The sequence below is a fragment of the Lithobates pipiens genome, unplaced genomic scaffold, assembly GCF_037356315.1.
Source record: "Lithobates pipiens isolate NorthernLeopardFrog02 unplaced genomic scaffold, aLitPip1_a1.2 Scaffold_3, whole genome shotgun sequence".
In the NCBI taxonomy this organism is placed as follows: Eukaryota; Metazoa; Chordata; class Amphibia; order Anura; family Ranidae; genus Lithobates; species Lithobates pipiens.
In genome coordinates, this window is record NW_027507790.1 from 41,619,420 (window position 1) to 41,635,856 (window position 16,437).

Genomic DNA, 16,437 nt, shown 5'->3' on the forward strand with positions numbered 1-16,437 from the left:
CAGGCGCACTAAATGCGGCAAATCCAAGAATGTATTTGCCAAATTTGTCGACTCCCGTGCGCATGCGCGTTAGTGATGTCATCGCGGCTTCGCCGTATGGCAGCGGCGGAGCTGCGAGACGCAACTCCCGTGCGCATGCGCGGGAGTGACGTCATCGCGGTTGCGCCGCTGTGATTCGTCGGAGCTGCGAGACGCCACAAGCAACATGGATGCGGCGGACTACAGGGGACAGCGGCGACTTCGCTGGCTCCTGTGTCAGGTAAGTGACACATAATGAGCTACTATGCGATGCATAGTAGTCCATTATGCTTTACCTTTGCAGGGAAAAAAAGAGGAAGTAAACCCATCAGGGTTTACTTCCTCTTTAAAGTGGGGTACCCCCTAAAAAAAAAAAATTAAAAGTCAGCAGCTACAAATACTGCAGCTGCTGGCTTTTAATAATCGGACACTTACCTGTCCCGGGTTCCAGCGATGCGGGGGAACGAAGCCCCCCCCTCGCTCCCCGCTCCGCTCGCGGCGCCGTCATGCATACTGTGGGCACCCGGCTGTGGCTTCACAGCCGGGCACCCACTGCGCATGCGCGAGCGGCGCAGGGCGCCGTGATACGCCGTACAGTCACCTGGGACACGTGACAGGTCCCAGGTGAATGTGCGGCGCGAGGGGAAGTGATGTCACCAGCCCGGGCAATGAAGAAGGCAGACTACGAGGGACCCCCTAGCAACCGGTATTTAGAGGTGAGTAAAAATTTTTTTTTTTTGCCAATTATTTTTTTTTGATTTTTTTTAAGATTTTTAAGTGGTTTTATTTTTTGGGGGGCAACTCCACTTTAATATAATAATATAAATAATATAATAATAATAATATAAATAATATATAATGTTTGGGGGTTTCAATTATTCTCTAGCAAAAAAATAATTCACATGGAAACAAAAAGTGGCAGAAAATGTCTGGTCTTCAATTACAGCAGAAACAAATATTATTATTCTCCCTCTGATAATATAATATCTGAGAACATGAAACGCTCTGTACATTGTCCAATAGCTCCACCTTGGCAGGTAACAATTCCCCCCACCCCCTTTCCTCTAACAAAGGCGGAACTATTGATGGGGCGGAACCTTCAATTTCTGCTATTGTTTCTATCGGCGCCTATTAGGACAAACAAGGAAATCAGAGTGGTTGGCGGCATTCTGTTTCCTGTTCGCGGTGCATTGTGGGGCAGGCGGGACGCCATTAGATCGTAGAACAGAAGCCACGCGAGGAAGTGAGTATTGGGACGGTTGGTAGCCGGTGTTGGGTACCGGGGACCCCGCAAGTAGGGTGTGTATGTTCGCTCCTGGGGGGGTTCAGAGCTGCTGGAGCTCCCAAATGTCTGAAGACACAAAGGGGTAGCGGAACATCCCGCTATGAATGGGTTGGGGTAATAGGAAGCAGGCCGGCCTGTGTTTTGGTGGGTTCCACGTACTTCTAGGATTGGGCTGAAATCATGGGACCGGTGGGTGCAGGTCTTTTGTTGCTCTGCCCAAGGGTGCCCACAGTCTAATTATACAATCTGATTTAAGTTTGCCAAAAACGTTTTGGCTAGGTTACACACTTTGTTGTTTAATTGCAGTAAGTAGCCCATTCAAATAGGCAGCCCTACTGCAACGCAAGGTAACGTGTGCTCCTGAATTACACCAGTGTAAATCAAGCCTGTGAGGACAAACCCATACAATCCTATAGATTTCTATCGCAACCAAACATTACATAGTTGTTGGTAATTCCAAAGTTGATCGTATAATTATATTGTATAGTGTGTGGGTGGTGATCGGCATGTGTCTACAGATGGATGTACATCCACAGTCCAGCCATTGAATGTTTGTGCCTTTCCAGAGGGAAACCTGTGACAGGGAATGCTATAGTGATCAGCTGAGAAAATCCACCCTGGCTGATTCTTTCTTCATACAGGCTAGGTAACCTGGGGCCCTGCTGCTGTTTCAGAACTACAAGTCCCATCATGCCACTGGGAGTAATTGTAACTTCCAGCCTTGCAATGCCTCATGGGAAATGTAGTTGTACAACAGCTGGAGGGCCCTGGGTTGCCTACCATTGGGATAGGGCAGCAGGGGAGGTCTATGAATATTGTCTGGTTTGATGGTAAATAGGGACATGTTTACTGCCTTGGGCTCCTTTCCTGTATCTGCTCCATTTATTTCTAGCAAATGAGTTACTGGCATAATGCAAAGAAACATGTTTGCTCTCAGATTTGACTGTTCCTGTTGTGTAGAATTTTTGTTAAGCTGGCCAGGGACCGGCCTAGGTTCAAACTATGTATGGGCTGGCTGATTGGACCCAAGCTGATCGATCAACTTGGGTTCAACCTGCCTGTTGGATCTTTCATGAGATTTCCATCGATTAATTATAATATATTTGCCATCAATAATTACTGTGCTCTCCCAGCATGGACAGCTCCCCCTGCCAGGAGAACATAATAGCGTTGCAGGAAGGGATTCCCTCATTAATGCTGACTGTTGTGGTGATGGGGGAATCGAGCAATATTCTTTCTTGCTAACCGTTGTTGCAATAAAATCACACCACCTATGGATAGTTTAAGGCATGGGCATATTTCCTGTTTAGAAGTGGCAATTCATACTACAGGAAACTCATGCAAGTTTTAATAAACTGCACTGCATTCCTGTTCAAAGCACATGCGATTCTTCAGCAGTGAGATATGAGCCGTTATTATGTGTGGCTCAAATCGTACTGAATCTGCACCAAAAAGCGTGCAGGAAAAAACGAATCTGCACCAAAAACGTGCATTTATTTTTTGCTGCACTGTTTTGTAAACCGTTTTTTTTTTTTTTTTTTTTTTTTTTTTTTTTTTTTTTCATACACATCCATAGTGGTTCCCATGAATGAGGTGCTATTTGGATGTGGTGCAGAATCCCCACAGAATTTGCAGCAATTTTATACTGAATCAGTGTGAAAGGGGACTAAGTCTCCATGTGGAGAATAACGATCTTAGCTACTGGTGCTACACTATATTGTTTTGCTGCTGTTTTTGTAGCCTGATAGTACAAAAATCCTATAGCCTTTAGGAGAGCTTTTGTGTACTGCACATGGCAATACTTGGGTGTAGTTATGAGATGGTTGGTTTCATATTGTAGGGTTGGGGGCATTAGAAAATGGTTTAAGTATCTCATTAACTTTTCTTTGTGTCTTAGATTTTAAGCCTCTATAGCCAAGATGTCTATCGGTGTTCCCATCAAGGTTCTCCATGAAGCAGAAGGGCATATTGTGACCTGTGAAACGAATACAGGCGAGGTGTACAGGGGGAAGCTCATTGAGGCGGAGGATAACATGAACTGCCAGGTGAATACTATATCATGTGTAGGAGGAGAATCTCAGTTATATAGCTTCTATTGGTTGTTATCCATAATGCGGGGGGGGGGGGGGGGGGGGGTCGTTTATCAAATATGTTGCATGACCAAGCAATGCTAAACTCAAGCGTCATGAATTAACATTTCTCCTTACCCAGTGGTAAATCAGTTTGCTGCCCAGAATTAGGCTCAGTGGTCATGAACACTCAAACTGCTGACGGGTAATCTGATTTGCATCTGTATTTCTTGGTAATTTGCTGCATAAATATCCCACTATGTGGAGCATATAGTAAACTACTGCAGTCCTTCAGTATTCATCTTGCACTTGTCTGCTGGCAGCCATCTACGGTAAATTATTTTGTTTTCATGGGTTAGATCCATGTGCACTTTGCCCTTCTTCATATTTATTGAAGAACTTCTTTTTGGGAACCTCCTGCAGTTTCTTCACTTTTTGCAGCATTGTTTAGGTGTTTTCCCATCCAACAATACAAGTCCTTACCTATCAGCAGGTCCAGGCTTTGTTACAGGGAGGGTGGGGAACATGCCTCTTGCTATGCAAATTACACAATATTGGGTGTACCAATAAAAACTGAGGTGAGATGTTTTGCAGCAACAGCAGCCATGTGATAAGTTTATGCTGTTCCCTACCCCCTGCTGTAGCTATGCATGGTAACCAATCCGCTTTTAACTTTAGCTTGTTCGATTAACCACTTCAGCCCCGGACCAATTGTCAGCCTAAGGACCAGAGGTCTTTTTACAATTTCGCACTGCTTTAACTGGTAATTGCGCGGTCATGCAATGTTGTACCCAAACGAAATTTGCGTCCTTTTCTTCCCACAAATAGAGCTTTCTTTTGGTGGTATTTGATTGCCTCTGCGATTTTTTATTTTTTGCGATATAAATGGAAAAAGACTGAAAAAGTCAATAAGCGTATATATTTATTGGTTTGCGCAAAAGTTATAGCGTCTACAAACTAGAGTACATTTTCTGGAATTTACACAGCTTTTAATTTATGACTGCCTATCTCATTTCTTGAGGTGCTAAAATGGCAGGGCAGTACAAACCCCCCCCCCCCCCCAAATGACCCCATTTTGGAAAGTAGACACCCCAAGGAAATTGCTGAGGGGCATGTTGATGAACCCATTGAATTTTTTTTTTTGTCCCAAGTGATTGAATAATGACACAAAAAAAGTTTACAAAAAGTTGTCACTAAATGATATATTGCTCACACATGCCATAGTTATATGTGGAATTGCACCCCAAAATATATTCTGCTGCTTCTCCCGAGTACGGGGATACCACATATGTGGGACTGTTTGGGAGTCTCGCCGCGTACGAGACCCCGAAAACCAATCACTGCCTTCAGGATTTCTAAGGGTGCAAATTTTTGATTTCACCCCTCACTACCTATCAGTTTCGAAGGCCATAAAATGCCAAAATAGCACAACCCCCCCCCCCCCCCCCCAATGACCCCATTTTGGAAAGTAGACACCCCAAGCTATTTACTGAGAGGCATGTTGAGTCCATGAAATATTTTTATATTTTGCCACAAGTTGCAGGAATATTACTTTTTTTTTTTTTTTTTTTTGCACAAAGTTGTCACTAAATGATATATTGCTCACACATGCTATGGGCATAAGTGAAATTACACCCCAAAATAAATTCTGCTGCTTCTCCCGAGTACGGGAATACCACATGTGGGGGACTTTTTGGGTGCCTAACCACGTACGGGACCCTGAAAACCAAGCACTGCCTTCAGGATTTAAATATAAAACGCTACCAAAAAAAACTGTTAGCGATCACAGGGATCAGGCCTGACTCTGCGAATGCTGCAGTTATGTGTTTAGTGTTTTGTAAGTGACAGTGATCGATCGATACTGCACTTGGGTGGGCTGGGCGGAGGGGCAAAACGCAGGTGCCAGCAGGTATCCGGGCTGATCCCGCTAACAATGCGTTTTTTTGGAACCCTAAACTGCTGGGGACGCTAGTATAGATCTGATCAGATATTGATCTGTTCATATTCTATACCACTACGGGAGGTTTATGCTTTGCTTGTGGGTGTTAGCGGTACTGGCACTAACCTAGCGCTGCCTGGGGCGATGCAGACCCTGACCCTAAAACCTAGTTGATAACACCCACCGGTTGATCAGGGGGTTAAACCTTTATTGGGTAATAAATGGTGGGTGCCCTGATGCTATAAAAAGCTAACTAACCAGAGTCACCCGTAAACACTTATACGGTGATCACTGGTGAAAGGGTTAACTAGGGGCAATCGGGGGGTTAAAATCTTTATTAGGTAGTATACGGGGGTCCCTGGCGCTATATAAAAATCCTGACGGGGAACCTAAATAACTAACTGGCTAACCAGCGTCACCAGTGGCACTTATACGGTGATCGCTGGTGAAAGGGTTAACTAGGGGCAATCGGGGTTAAAACCATTATTGGGTAGTATATGGGGGTACCTAGCGCTATAAAAACCTGGCGGTGAACCTTAAAAAAAATAACTAGCTACCTAGCGGCACCAGTGACACTAATGCAGAGATCAGAAAAACGATTGCTTAGTGATACTGGCAAAAGGGGGTGAAAGGGTTAACTCTAGGGGCAATCGGGGTTAAACCTTTATGGGGGGGGGTGTAGGGGGCTACCCTGGACCTAACACTAACTGCCCTGACAGTTTTTACTGTCACAACTGACACTAAATGCAGTGATCAGTAAATAAATGATCACTGCAATCAGTGACACTGTGACTGGGAGGGGGGGGGGGGGGGATTTGTGTGCCTATGTGTACCTACATGTCAGTGTAGTGTTTGGTGCACTTACTTTCTGTGTTCTCCTCGGGGTGGTCTTTTTGACCGGACTGCAAGGAGAATGACATCACTTCCTCCCTGCCTGTGTTTACAATACACAGCGGGGGAAGCTTCTCATTCGCCAGGAGCGATTGAGAGGGGATTGCCAGAAACCAACGGCCATCCCCTCATCCCGGATCGCTCCTGAAGTGAAACGGACCGCCGCATCCAGCGGGAGGGGGTCCGATCGGACCCCCCACCCGCTGGAAGGCAAGCACGTACATGTACGTGCTTGTGCCTGTCTGTGCCATTGTGCCGACGTACATTGCCATGCGGCGGCCCTTAAGTGGTTAAGCATTGACAATAACCCGGGTTCGCACTAGTACGACACTGTCATCTTACTGCCCTGCCACATCGGTCTTTCTTCCATCCAACTTGAAGGAACAAGATGAGATTTTGCTCTGATTTTAAGATAGTCTGACATGTCCTTTGACCAATCAAAACAATACCAGTTTGAGATGAATTCCTTTTTGCTGCTCTAATCACCATGTCAGATGGTTGGGACAAGGATTTGACTTTAATGATATTCAATGGGCTAAAGTACCCCTGGGGCCCCTCCCCCCCACCTCAAAGCACCTTGTCCCCATGTTGATGGGGACAAGGGTCTCTTCTCTTCTTCTGGGAGGTGGTTGGAATCTGGAGGTCCACAGGTCCCGGCCCCTCACCCTATGTTAATGAGTATGGGGTACATTGTATTCCTACCCATTCACCCCAAAAAGTGTCAAAAATAAAAACGGTACGCAGTTTTTTTACAAAGTAATTTTATTAACTGGTTCGGATCCGTGCTATAGCCAAATGATGGCTACAGCGTGGACCTGCTTTGCCGGGAGTACATCTATTGACATTCTCCCGTGGCCTGTGCACCTTCTGCAGGGCGCGCGTGGGGAGCGCTTTGTGATTGGCGAGTTTGAGACTTGCTGGATCGGATTAAGGGTTTAATCCAGACCCCTTACCACGTGATCAGCTGTCAGCCAATGACAGCTGATCACGTGATGTAAACGGAGCCAGCAATCGGCTATTTTTTATTTTTTATCCTCACGTTAACAGCGTGGGGAGAGGGGAAAAAAGAAGATTGGCGACTTTGAGAGAGACAGCAGTCCTGATCACGGAGAGCTGCCGACAGCTGCTCAGTGCCCACCTTTGCCACCTAGCAGTAGACACCAGTGCTGCCTATCAGTGGTGCCCACCAGTGTCGCCTTATCTGTGCCTATCAGTGCATATCAATGAAGGAGAAAACTTACCTGTTTGCAAAATTTTATAACAAACTATGATTTTTTTCTTATTTTTTTTGTTTTAGCAAAAAATAAAAATCCCAGCTGTGATTAAATGCCACCTGTGTGAAAAAAGATAAAAATTTCATTTGGGTACAGTGTTGTACGATCGTGCAATTGTCATTCAAATTGCATCAGCGCTGAAAATTGGTCTGGACAGGAGGAGGGTTTAAGTGGCCAGTAAACAAGTGGTTAAAGCAACTCCGGCGTCTCTTCTTCCGATTTCTTCATCCTCCTGTTCTCCTTTCGCTGATGTCTTCTAGCCTTTGCATTCTCCCTCTGTTCTTCCTCCAATCTTCTGACGCTCACTCCCACTGTAATGCTAGGGTTGCTTTGTGCCATCACTTATATAGCAATGGGGCGCGGCCATCTGGTGACGACATCCTGAGGCCCCACTCCCTTGTGACATCACAACTCGAGACATGGCTATAAAAGTAATGGCACGCCGCGGCCCTAGCATTACAGCGGGAGCAAGCATTGAGGGAAGAACAGAGGGCGAAAAGGACCGGCAGAAAAAAAGACCTCACCGGAGGTAGAAGAAATCGGAAGGAGAATGATGCCAAAGCTGGTTTAATAAATTACTTTGTCAAAAGACTGTGTACTCTTTATTTTTGACACTTTTTTTGGGGGGGGGGGGGGGGTGGCGTGGTGGTAACACTTAAAATCCATACCGAAGGTTCTTGGAGAGGGAACTCTATACATTTTTTTTAGTTTTTTTTTTTTTTTTTTTTAAATTTGATGTAGATTTTCCCCTTAAGATTCATACCAAACTCAAAGTGCCTGGTATTGTCGTGATCAAAGTCTGATCCAGTCGTACAACAGTCATGTCGTTCCAGTGTGAACCCAGCCTCGACCTGGGAGCTGACTAGTTCCTATGCACAGCTACACCAGTATAATTAACCCCCCCCCCCCTTTATATGTATATAATGCATCAAATTATTCAATTAGTGTGCATGCTAGAGCACTCCGTCATAGTAGTCATGAACCAAATATCACACTTCCGTGAGTATTGTGTTCTTCACACGTAAATATCAAGTGCCTTCCACCAGTCAAACCATGCGCTGACCTCCCCAGGGAGACCCTGCAAGGCTCTATGTGCACCTTCCCCTTATGAGTGACTCGAGTTGTTGGTAGCTTCCCTGTTGATCCTGGGACTCTTATTCCCCTTATGCGTTATACGTCATACACGTGTTGCACATGGATAGGAAAAACCTGACATACTGTATAAAAAGCTAATCTTTAAAGAGGATGTAAACCCCCTCTGCAGGCTTGTACCTACAGTTGATCCTGTAATACTTACCTGTAGGTACTATGAATATCTTCTAAACCTTCACAGTTTAGGAGATATTCACACTTCATGCAGCTGGTGATGTCGGCAGCACATGCGCTCTGAAGGGGCGGTATACCCATGCTGTCCCTTCAGAGCTCCGTGCCATGGTCTGTGATGCATAGTAGTCCATTATGCTTTGCCTTTGCAGGAGGAAGTAAACTCATCGGGGTTTACTTCCTCTTTAAGTCACTGGGCTATCCGCAAGTACTTGGCTCTGAAAACACCAGTTGCTTCCTGGTGATACATGATGTCATAGGCTCTGCCCCCGGTGCGCTGTGACTTTCTCGAGGTGATGGTCTGATGGTGTCGTATGTGTATTTATAGCCCAAAATGAAATTGTGTATTGCGACCACCATTTGGTTGTGGCCTGCCACAGCCATTTTCCCCTTTAATGTTAAGGGGGCGGCTACCAAATGGCTGGAGACCATTTTATTGGAGACCGCTGGCTTTGAGAGGAATTAATCATCTCCAGCGGCCATATTTTTGGTACCCAGAGTGGCTTCATATGATCAAGGGCTATACAGCCCAAAGACCATGTAGTAAATGAAGAACTACCGACAGCCATATTGCTGGAGACAATTGGAGGGATGATTTTGGTGTCCAAGGTGAAATTAAGCAATTGTGGGATATAAAATTAAAGCTATGCTCGGTCTCGCTGCCTCAGTGAGCCATGCAACACTCTAAACGTGTGTATAAATATACGATCCTATGGACTAATGAGATTGTAAAACCTCTATCAGTATCTGAGTGTAGTCTCAGTGAGCTGTGAAAAATATATGTAAAATTTGATAAAAACGGGGAAAAAATGAATTGTGCTACAGAGTTGGCTTAGTGCAGCCATGTTTGTTGGTAAAAAAAAAAGCCATTTTAAAAATGAAATCTGTTCTTTATGATTATTATGGACTTGTATGCAGTTGTTACCCTTGTATAAAATAGTTTTTGTTGTGTGTTTAATTACAATATTGTTTTAGATGTGTGGAGTCCACAATAAGCTGATTTATATGGAGGAAATGGTAATTTTGCTTTGAGTTTTACAATGCCTCATGGGATGTGTAGTTCCGCAACAGCTGGAGGGCCATAGTTTGAGGATCCCTGGTTTAGAGAGTACAAACTGAATGTTAACCACTAGGTGGCGCAATGCCATTGTGTTTAGTGCAAATATAAAGCATTTGGAGTAGATTTTTGACTTTCGTTTTAATATATTGTATATTTCTTGGCTTCCAGTGCCTGAACCGAGCTTGCATATGATATTCATGTGATGCTCCTTTTCCAAATCAAGTTATTTTGCCTCCTAAACCAAACAAAAGGACCAATTATGAGGAGGAGCTGTACACAGAATGGATTTCTGTTTGAACATCTGTGGGATTTAAAGTAGCACCAAAGGCTCTGCGTTTTTTACCTTAATGCATTTATGGCATTACTGTAAATGCTCCAGTACAATTACAACCCCCCCCCCCCCAAAATGGTCTCTAAACACCTGCTGTCCAGGGCATGGGCTGCAGTAGGGTTTCCTTAGCTCTTGTCGCTTGTGCTGCCTATATCAGAAAATTATTACTATTGGGGTTGCACCGTTGCCCTCCTTTTTTATTTTTTTATTTATTTTTTTCCTCTTACTTGATAAAAAAAAAATAAGAGTACTTTTAGTCAAATACTCACCGATACCGAGTACTAATACTTTGCAGTGTGCTTTGCGTCAATGCAAAATAAATGGGTGCAAATCCCACTGCAAAAAATGTAGGATTGTGGCGCGATTCCTGTCCAAATAGAATGCGATTTTCCTTACTGCTCGTGTGTGTGTGTGTGTGTGTGTGTGTGTATAGAAAGGGAAAAGCGCCATCTAGTGGGCAGTTTATTAAAAAATGTTAGAACTCCCATTAATACATATATCTGGTCAAATGCAAAATCTGCATAGGAGTCCCGCCGATGATGGAAAATTACGGCTTCTGGAGGTTTTCACAGGGCTGGAAGAGATGTCAACGTGGGGGACTGCCTATACATCTCCAAAACTGCCTACTAGATGGCACTTTTCCCCTTCTACACTCACACACGGTGGGGGAAATCGCATGCGTTTTGGACAGGAATTGCATCGCATTTATTTATTGTAAATTTGAACACAGTTTTTATTCTCACCGATCTTCAGCTCTTCTCAAATTTCTATTTAAAGTCCAGTTAGGTCCATATATATTTGGACACAGGCACAGTTTTCATACTTTTTGGCTCTCTATGCCACCAGAATAAAATTAAAGCAAAAGAATCCAAATTTGAAGTTTAATATTTTGCTGAGAATCCTTTACTGGCAATGACTGCCTACCCAAAGTCTGAAACCCATGGACGTTACCGAAAACTGGGTTTCCTCCTTTCTGATGCTTTGCCAGGCTCTAACTGCAGCTGTCTTCAGTTGTTTTGTGGGTCTTTCTGCCTTTTTAGTTTTGCTTTCAGCAAGTGAAATTGGGTTGTGATCAGGTGATTGACTTGGCCATTGCAGAATATGCCACTTTTCCTTCAAAAGCTCCTGGGTTGCTTTTGCAGTGTGTTTTGGATCATTGTCCATCTGTACTGTGAAGAGCCATCCAATTAACTTTGCATTTGCCTGAATCTGGGCTGACAGTATATCTCTAAACACTGCAGAATTTATCTGGCTGCTTCTGTTACATCATCAATAAACACCAGTGACCCAGTGCCACTGGAAGCCATGTATGCCCATGGCATTGCACTGCCTTCACCATGTTTTACAGATGACGTGTGCTTTGGATCATGTTCCAAGCCTCCTCGTCCTGTTGAACCCTCTGTATTTGCTCTCGTGAAGTCTTCTCTTGATTGTAGACTTTGACAATAATACCCCCACCTCCTGGAGAGTGTCTTTGCTTGTCTGGATGTTGTGAATGGGTTTTTCTTTACCATAGAAATGATCCTGTGATCATCCACCACTGTTGTCTTCCGTGAACGTCCAGGCCTTTTTATGTTGCTGAGCTCACCGGTGCGTTCTTTCCTTTTAGAATGTACCAAACTGTTGATTTGGCCACTCCTAAATGTTACTGCTATCTCTATGGTGGATTTGTTTAGTTTTTGAAGCCTTACATTCCAACAAAATCCATGGATTTTTATTTATTTTTTTCAGACGGATGTTGGTTCAAACTTATCTTGCATACACATGGTCACACACATCTTGTCGGAAATTCCAAATGTCAAGAATGTGGTGACATGCAACACTTACAACAAGCTGAGAAAAACTTTAAGTTCAATAGTAGAATGGATTTTGTTGGCAAATTTGAGAGCCAGAGCTCAAATTTTGTGTTGGAAATTCCTATGGAAAATGTCAGTTGGTGCCTACACACGGTTGGAATTTCTGACGAGCTCCCATCGAACATTTTCCCTCAGAAAATCCAACCATGTGTACGGGGCATTAGACTCTACTCCAGGCCTTTTTACTTGCTTTAATTGAATAAATAAAAAAAAATAGTAGCCCACACCTGGCCATAAAACAGCTTTTGATTCAATTGTCCAATTACTTTTGGTTGTGTTACGGTAACGCTTATTCAGTATTGGCGCAAGAACGCTCTCTGGCATCCCACTGACACTGCTTTCTATACAATACAGCCCACGGGGCACATGTTTGGCAGTATGGGATTTGTAGTGTGCATAGAGCAATACACGTGACTGCAACTTGCATGCACTGCTTGTTCCAAACAAACAGAAGTGAGAGGGAACAGGAGAGGGTTGAGCGCTCATTGAGGATGTTTACAAGGAGGCAGACAGTAAAAAAAAATGTAATGAAAAATATTGCAGTGCTATTAGTGGATGTATATGGAGTATTCTTTGGAGAATAAGGATATTGTTTTGATGTTGTTTTAAGTATTGTGTTGTCTCAATCACATTAACCATAACTTACCAAATGCTTTGTTTCAGATGTCAAACATCACTGTAACCTACAGGGACGGCAGAGTTGCACAGCTTGAACAGGTCTACATTAGAGGAAGTAAAATCCGTTTCCTGATACTTCCAGACATGTTAAAAAATGCCCCCATGTTAAAGAGCATGAAGAATAAAAATCAGGGTTCAGGTGCTGGAAGGGGGAAAGCTGCAATTCTCAAAGCTCAAGGTAAGCATAGCCTCCAGCGTTATTAAAAATGTGTATGGAATGAGCAAGAGCAGGGCTATCTGCATCCTAGCAATGGACCGTTTCCTGTAGAAAGATCGTCAGGTACTTTGCCCCCTCAGAAATGGGGAGAAGGCCAAGCCCACATTGACGTGGGCATAGTGTCAGAGGAGAGCATCTGCTATGTATTTTTGGTAAAAAAAAAAAGTGATCAGCGCTAAAAATAAAATACATGGTCACTGTACTAATGATGCTGGCAGGGAAGAGGTTAACATCTAGGGTGATCAAAGGGTTAAGTGTGGCCAACGTGTTACTGCGTTGCAGGAAGAAAAAAACAGCATGTTGCTGCTGTCGAGAGCCCTGTGTTTACCTACACAGGCCTTTCTTTAGTAATGTCTGGAGCCGATCTGCAGGTGCCGGCGGCTGCTATCCGCTGATTGGTTGGTGCTGCAACAAATTGCAGTACAGCCTGGGCGCACACTCTAACCCAGCGCGAGTATCACGTACTAGGTATGTGATCCAGCGCAGCCATCCTGCCACACAGTATATCTAAGGTGGGCGGTCTCTAAGTGGTTAAAGCACTGTCCTTTCCGCTTCTGCTGGCATTGCTCTTCAAGCTGCTTGAAAGGTCCCAGGCAAAGTGCACTTTGTATTATTCTGCCTTGGACATGAGCTGGCGCTGCAGAGGAAGCATCAGCTAATGAAGCCACCTACTTCCTCTGCGGCCGACTCCGGGTCGGCAACCTGCTGACTGCCATCTGGGCTTGCTGACCCACCATCTCAGAGCATGGGCATATTCTTACCTGGTTTGAGCACCCCTGGTGTAAATACAGTGCCTTGCGAAAGTATTCGGCCCCCTTGAACTTTTCAACCTTTTGCCACATTTCAGGCTTCAAACATAAAGATATACATTTTTTATTTTTTGTGAAGAATCACCAACAAGTGGGACACGATTGTGAAGTGGAACGAAATATATTGGATTTTTGAAACTTTTTTTTTAACTAATAAAAAAAATGAAAAGTGGGGCGTGCAAAATTATTCGGCCCCCTTGCGTTAATACTTTGTAGCGCCACCTTTTGCTGCGATTACAGCTGCAAGTCGCTTGGGGTATGTCTCTATCAGTTTTGCACATTGAGAGACTGAAATTCTTGCCCATTCTTCCTTGCAAAACAGCTCGAGCTCAGTGAGGTTGGATGGAGAGCGTTTGTGAACAGCAGTTTTCAGCTCTCTCCACAGATTCTCGATTGGTTTCAGGTCTGGACTTTGACTTGGCCATTCTAACACCTGGATACGTTTATTTGTGAACCATTCCTTTGTAGATTTTGCTGTATGTTTGGGATCATTGTCTTGTTGGAAGATAAATCTCCGTCCCAGTTTCAGGTCTTTTGCAGACTCCAACAGGTTTTCATCCAGAATGGTCCTGTATTTGGCTGCATCCATCTTCCCCTCAATTTTAACCATCTTCCCTGTCCCTGCTGAAGAAAAGCAGGCCCAAACCATGATGCTGCCACCACCATGTTTGACAGTGGGGATGGTGTGTTGAGGGTGATGAGCTGTGTTGCTTTTACACCAAACATATAGTTTTGCATTGTGGGCAAAAAGTTCAATTTTGGTTTCATCTGACCAGAGCACCTTCTTCCACATGTTTGGTGTGTCTCCCAGGTGGCTTGTGGCAAACTTTAGACGAGACTTTTTATGGATATCTTTGAGAAATGGCTTTCTTCTTGCCACTCTTCCAGATTTGTGCAGTGTACGACTGATTGTTGTCCTATGGACAGACTCTCCCACCTCAGCTGTAGTTCTCTGCAGTTCATCCAGAGTGATCATGGGCCTCTTGGCTGCATCTCTGATCAGTCTTCTCCTTGTCTGAGCTGAAAGTTTAGAGGGACGGCCAGATCTTGGTAGATTTGCAGTGGTCTGATACTCCCATTTCAAAATGATCGCTTGCACAGTGCTCCTTGGAATGTTTAAAGCTTGGGAAATCTTTTTATATCCAAATTCGGCTTTAAACTTCTCCACAACAGTATTACGGACCTGCCTGGTGTGTTCCTTGGTCTTCATGATGCTCTCTGCGCTTTCAACAGAACCCTGAGACTATCACAGAGCAGGTGCATTTATACAGAGACTTGATTACACACAGGTGGATTCTATTTATCACCATCAGTCATTTAGGACAACATTGGATCATTCAGAGATCCTCGCTGAACTTCTGTAGTGAGTTTGCTGCACTGAAAGTAAAGGGGCTGAATAATTTTGCACGCACCTCTTTTCTGTTTTTTATTTGCTAAAAAAAGTTTAAAATATCCAATAGATTTCGTTCCACTTCACAATTGTGTCCCACTTGTTGGTGATTCTTCACAAAAAAATAAAAATTTTATATCTTTGTTTTGAAGCCTGAAATGTGGCAAAAGGTTGAAAAGTTCAAGGGGGCCGAATACTTTCGCAAGGCACTGTAATGTAACTGTTGGGTAGGCTATAGGTTTTGTGTGTGATTGTGGGTTTTTTTTTTTTGCAAAAGATCACTAGGTATTTGCACACTTTTGTGTCAGGCAGAAAAGGCAGTAACATAAGAGGATTCTGGGGAAAATCCGAAGTAAAAATGGAATTGGTGCCTTTGGTTTAGAAGCAAATTTTTAAACTAAACTCTGCTAGCTGGCAGGCCCAACTACTGGAGCATATTGTGTTTTTGCATCAATCGCTGGTTATAAATTGATGGGTTGCTTGCAATTTTACATCAAAGAATCTCTACGGCAGAGTCAAAAATATAACTGTTTAATATCAATGCTTACGCACTTTCTTTTGTGTCCCTGAGCACACTATGCATATATCATAGATCCCATTATGCATACACCTTCATATTTTCCTGTTAACTTTTCAACATCAGGGTCACTTTAATTAGATGTTGCCATTTTCATACATTGATTGTTGGTGTTTTACATTTTTCAGTGGCTGCAAGAGGAAGGGGACGTGGAATGGGACGAGGAAATATCTTTCAAAAACGGCGATAACTGTTTTGTTTTTGTATAAATCTTTTTTTTTTTTTTTTTTTTTTTTATTTTGTTCCAGGTTATGTAACTGCTCAAATGTCCGCTTTTGGTTTTTTATTTTTAATTTGTTTAATAAACCTGTTTCTAATTGTGACCAACTGTTCCCTTTATTTATTTATTTTTTGAGGCAAAGCTTTACAAGGTGAGCACAAAGTGACAGCTATGCTTGATAAAAGGCACTCTTCAAGGAATTGATAATTCTATATGAAACAGTCTTTACTATCCCAATCTGAAGCACTGGCATATTCTCAAGCTGATAATTGCTCTCAGGCTCTTGAAAATGCAGTTTGCCTGACTTCAGTTCCTTTTGCATAAACCCAAAAAAAAAAAGCATGCGGTGTAAATGTGTGTGCACTGCGCTAATGAACAAATCCTGTTTGTGCTGCCACTTAACCACTTGCTTATTGGGCACTTTAACCCCCCTCCTGTCCAGGCCAATTTTCAGCGCTGATGCACTTTGACAAATGCACGGTCATACAACACTGTACCCA

The 16,437-nt window shown here is 43.6% G+C and overlaps 1 protein-coding gene across 2 annotated transcripts; it reads left to right on the forward strand.

Annotated features, from left to right (window-relative positions):
• The first annotated feature begins 1,119 nt into the window (after positions 1-1,119).
• On the forward strand, positions 1,120-16,040 carry SNRPD3 (small nuclear ribonucleoprotein D3 polypeptide). 2 transcript variants are annotated; one of them, XM_077461547.1, is made up of 4 exons: positions 1,120-1,261; positions 3,201-3,348; positions 12,710-12,902; positions 15,846-16,040. In XM_077461547.1, the coding sequence occupies exons 2-4, from the start codon at positions 3,223-3,225 to the stop codon at positions 15,905-15,907; spliced, it is 381 nt and encodes a 126-aa protein (XP_077317673.1). In that variant the 5' UTR covers positions 1,120-1,261; positions 3,201-3,222; the 3' UTR covers positions 15,908-16,040. The 2 variants fall into 2 exon arrangements, with proteins under 2 accessions (XP_077317673.1, XP_077317674.1); XM_077461548.1 differs by having other exon boundaries at positions 1,131-1,317.
• Positions 16,041-16,437: the final 397 nt, after the last annotated feature.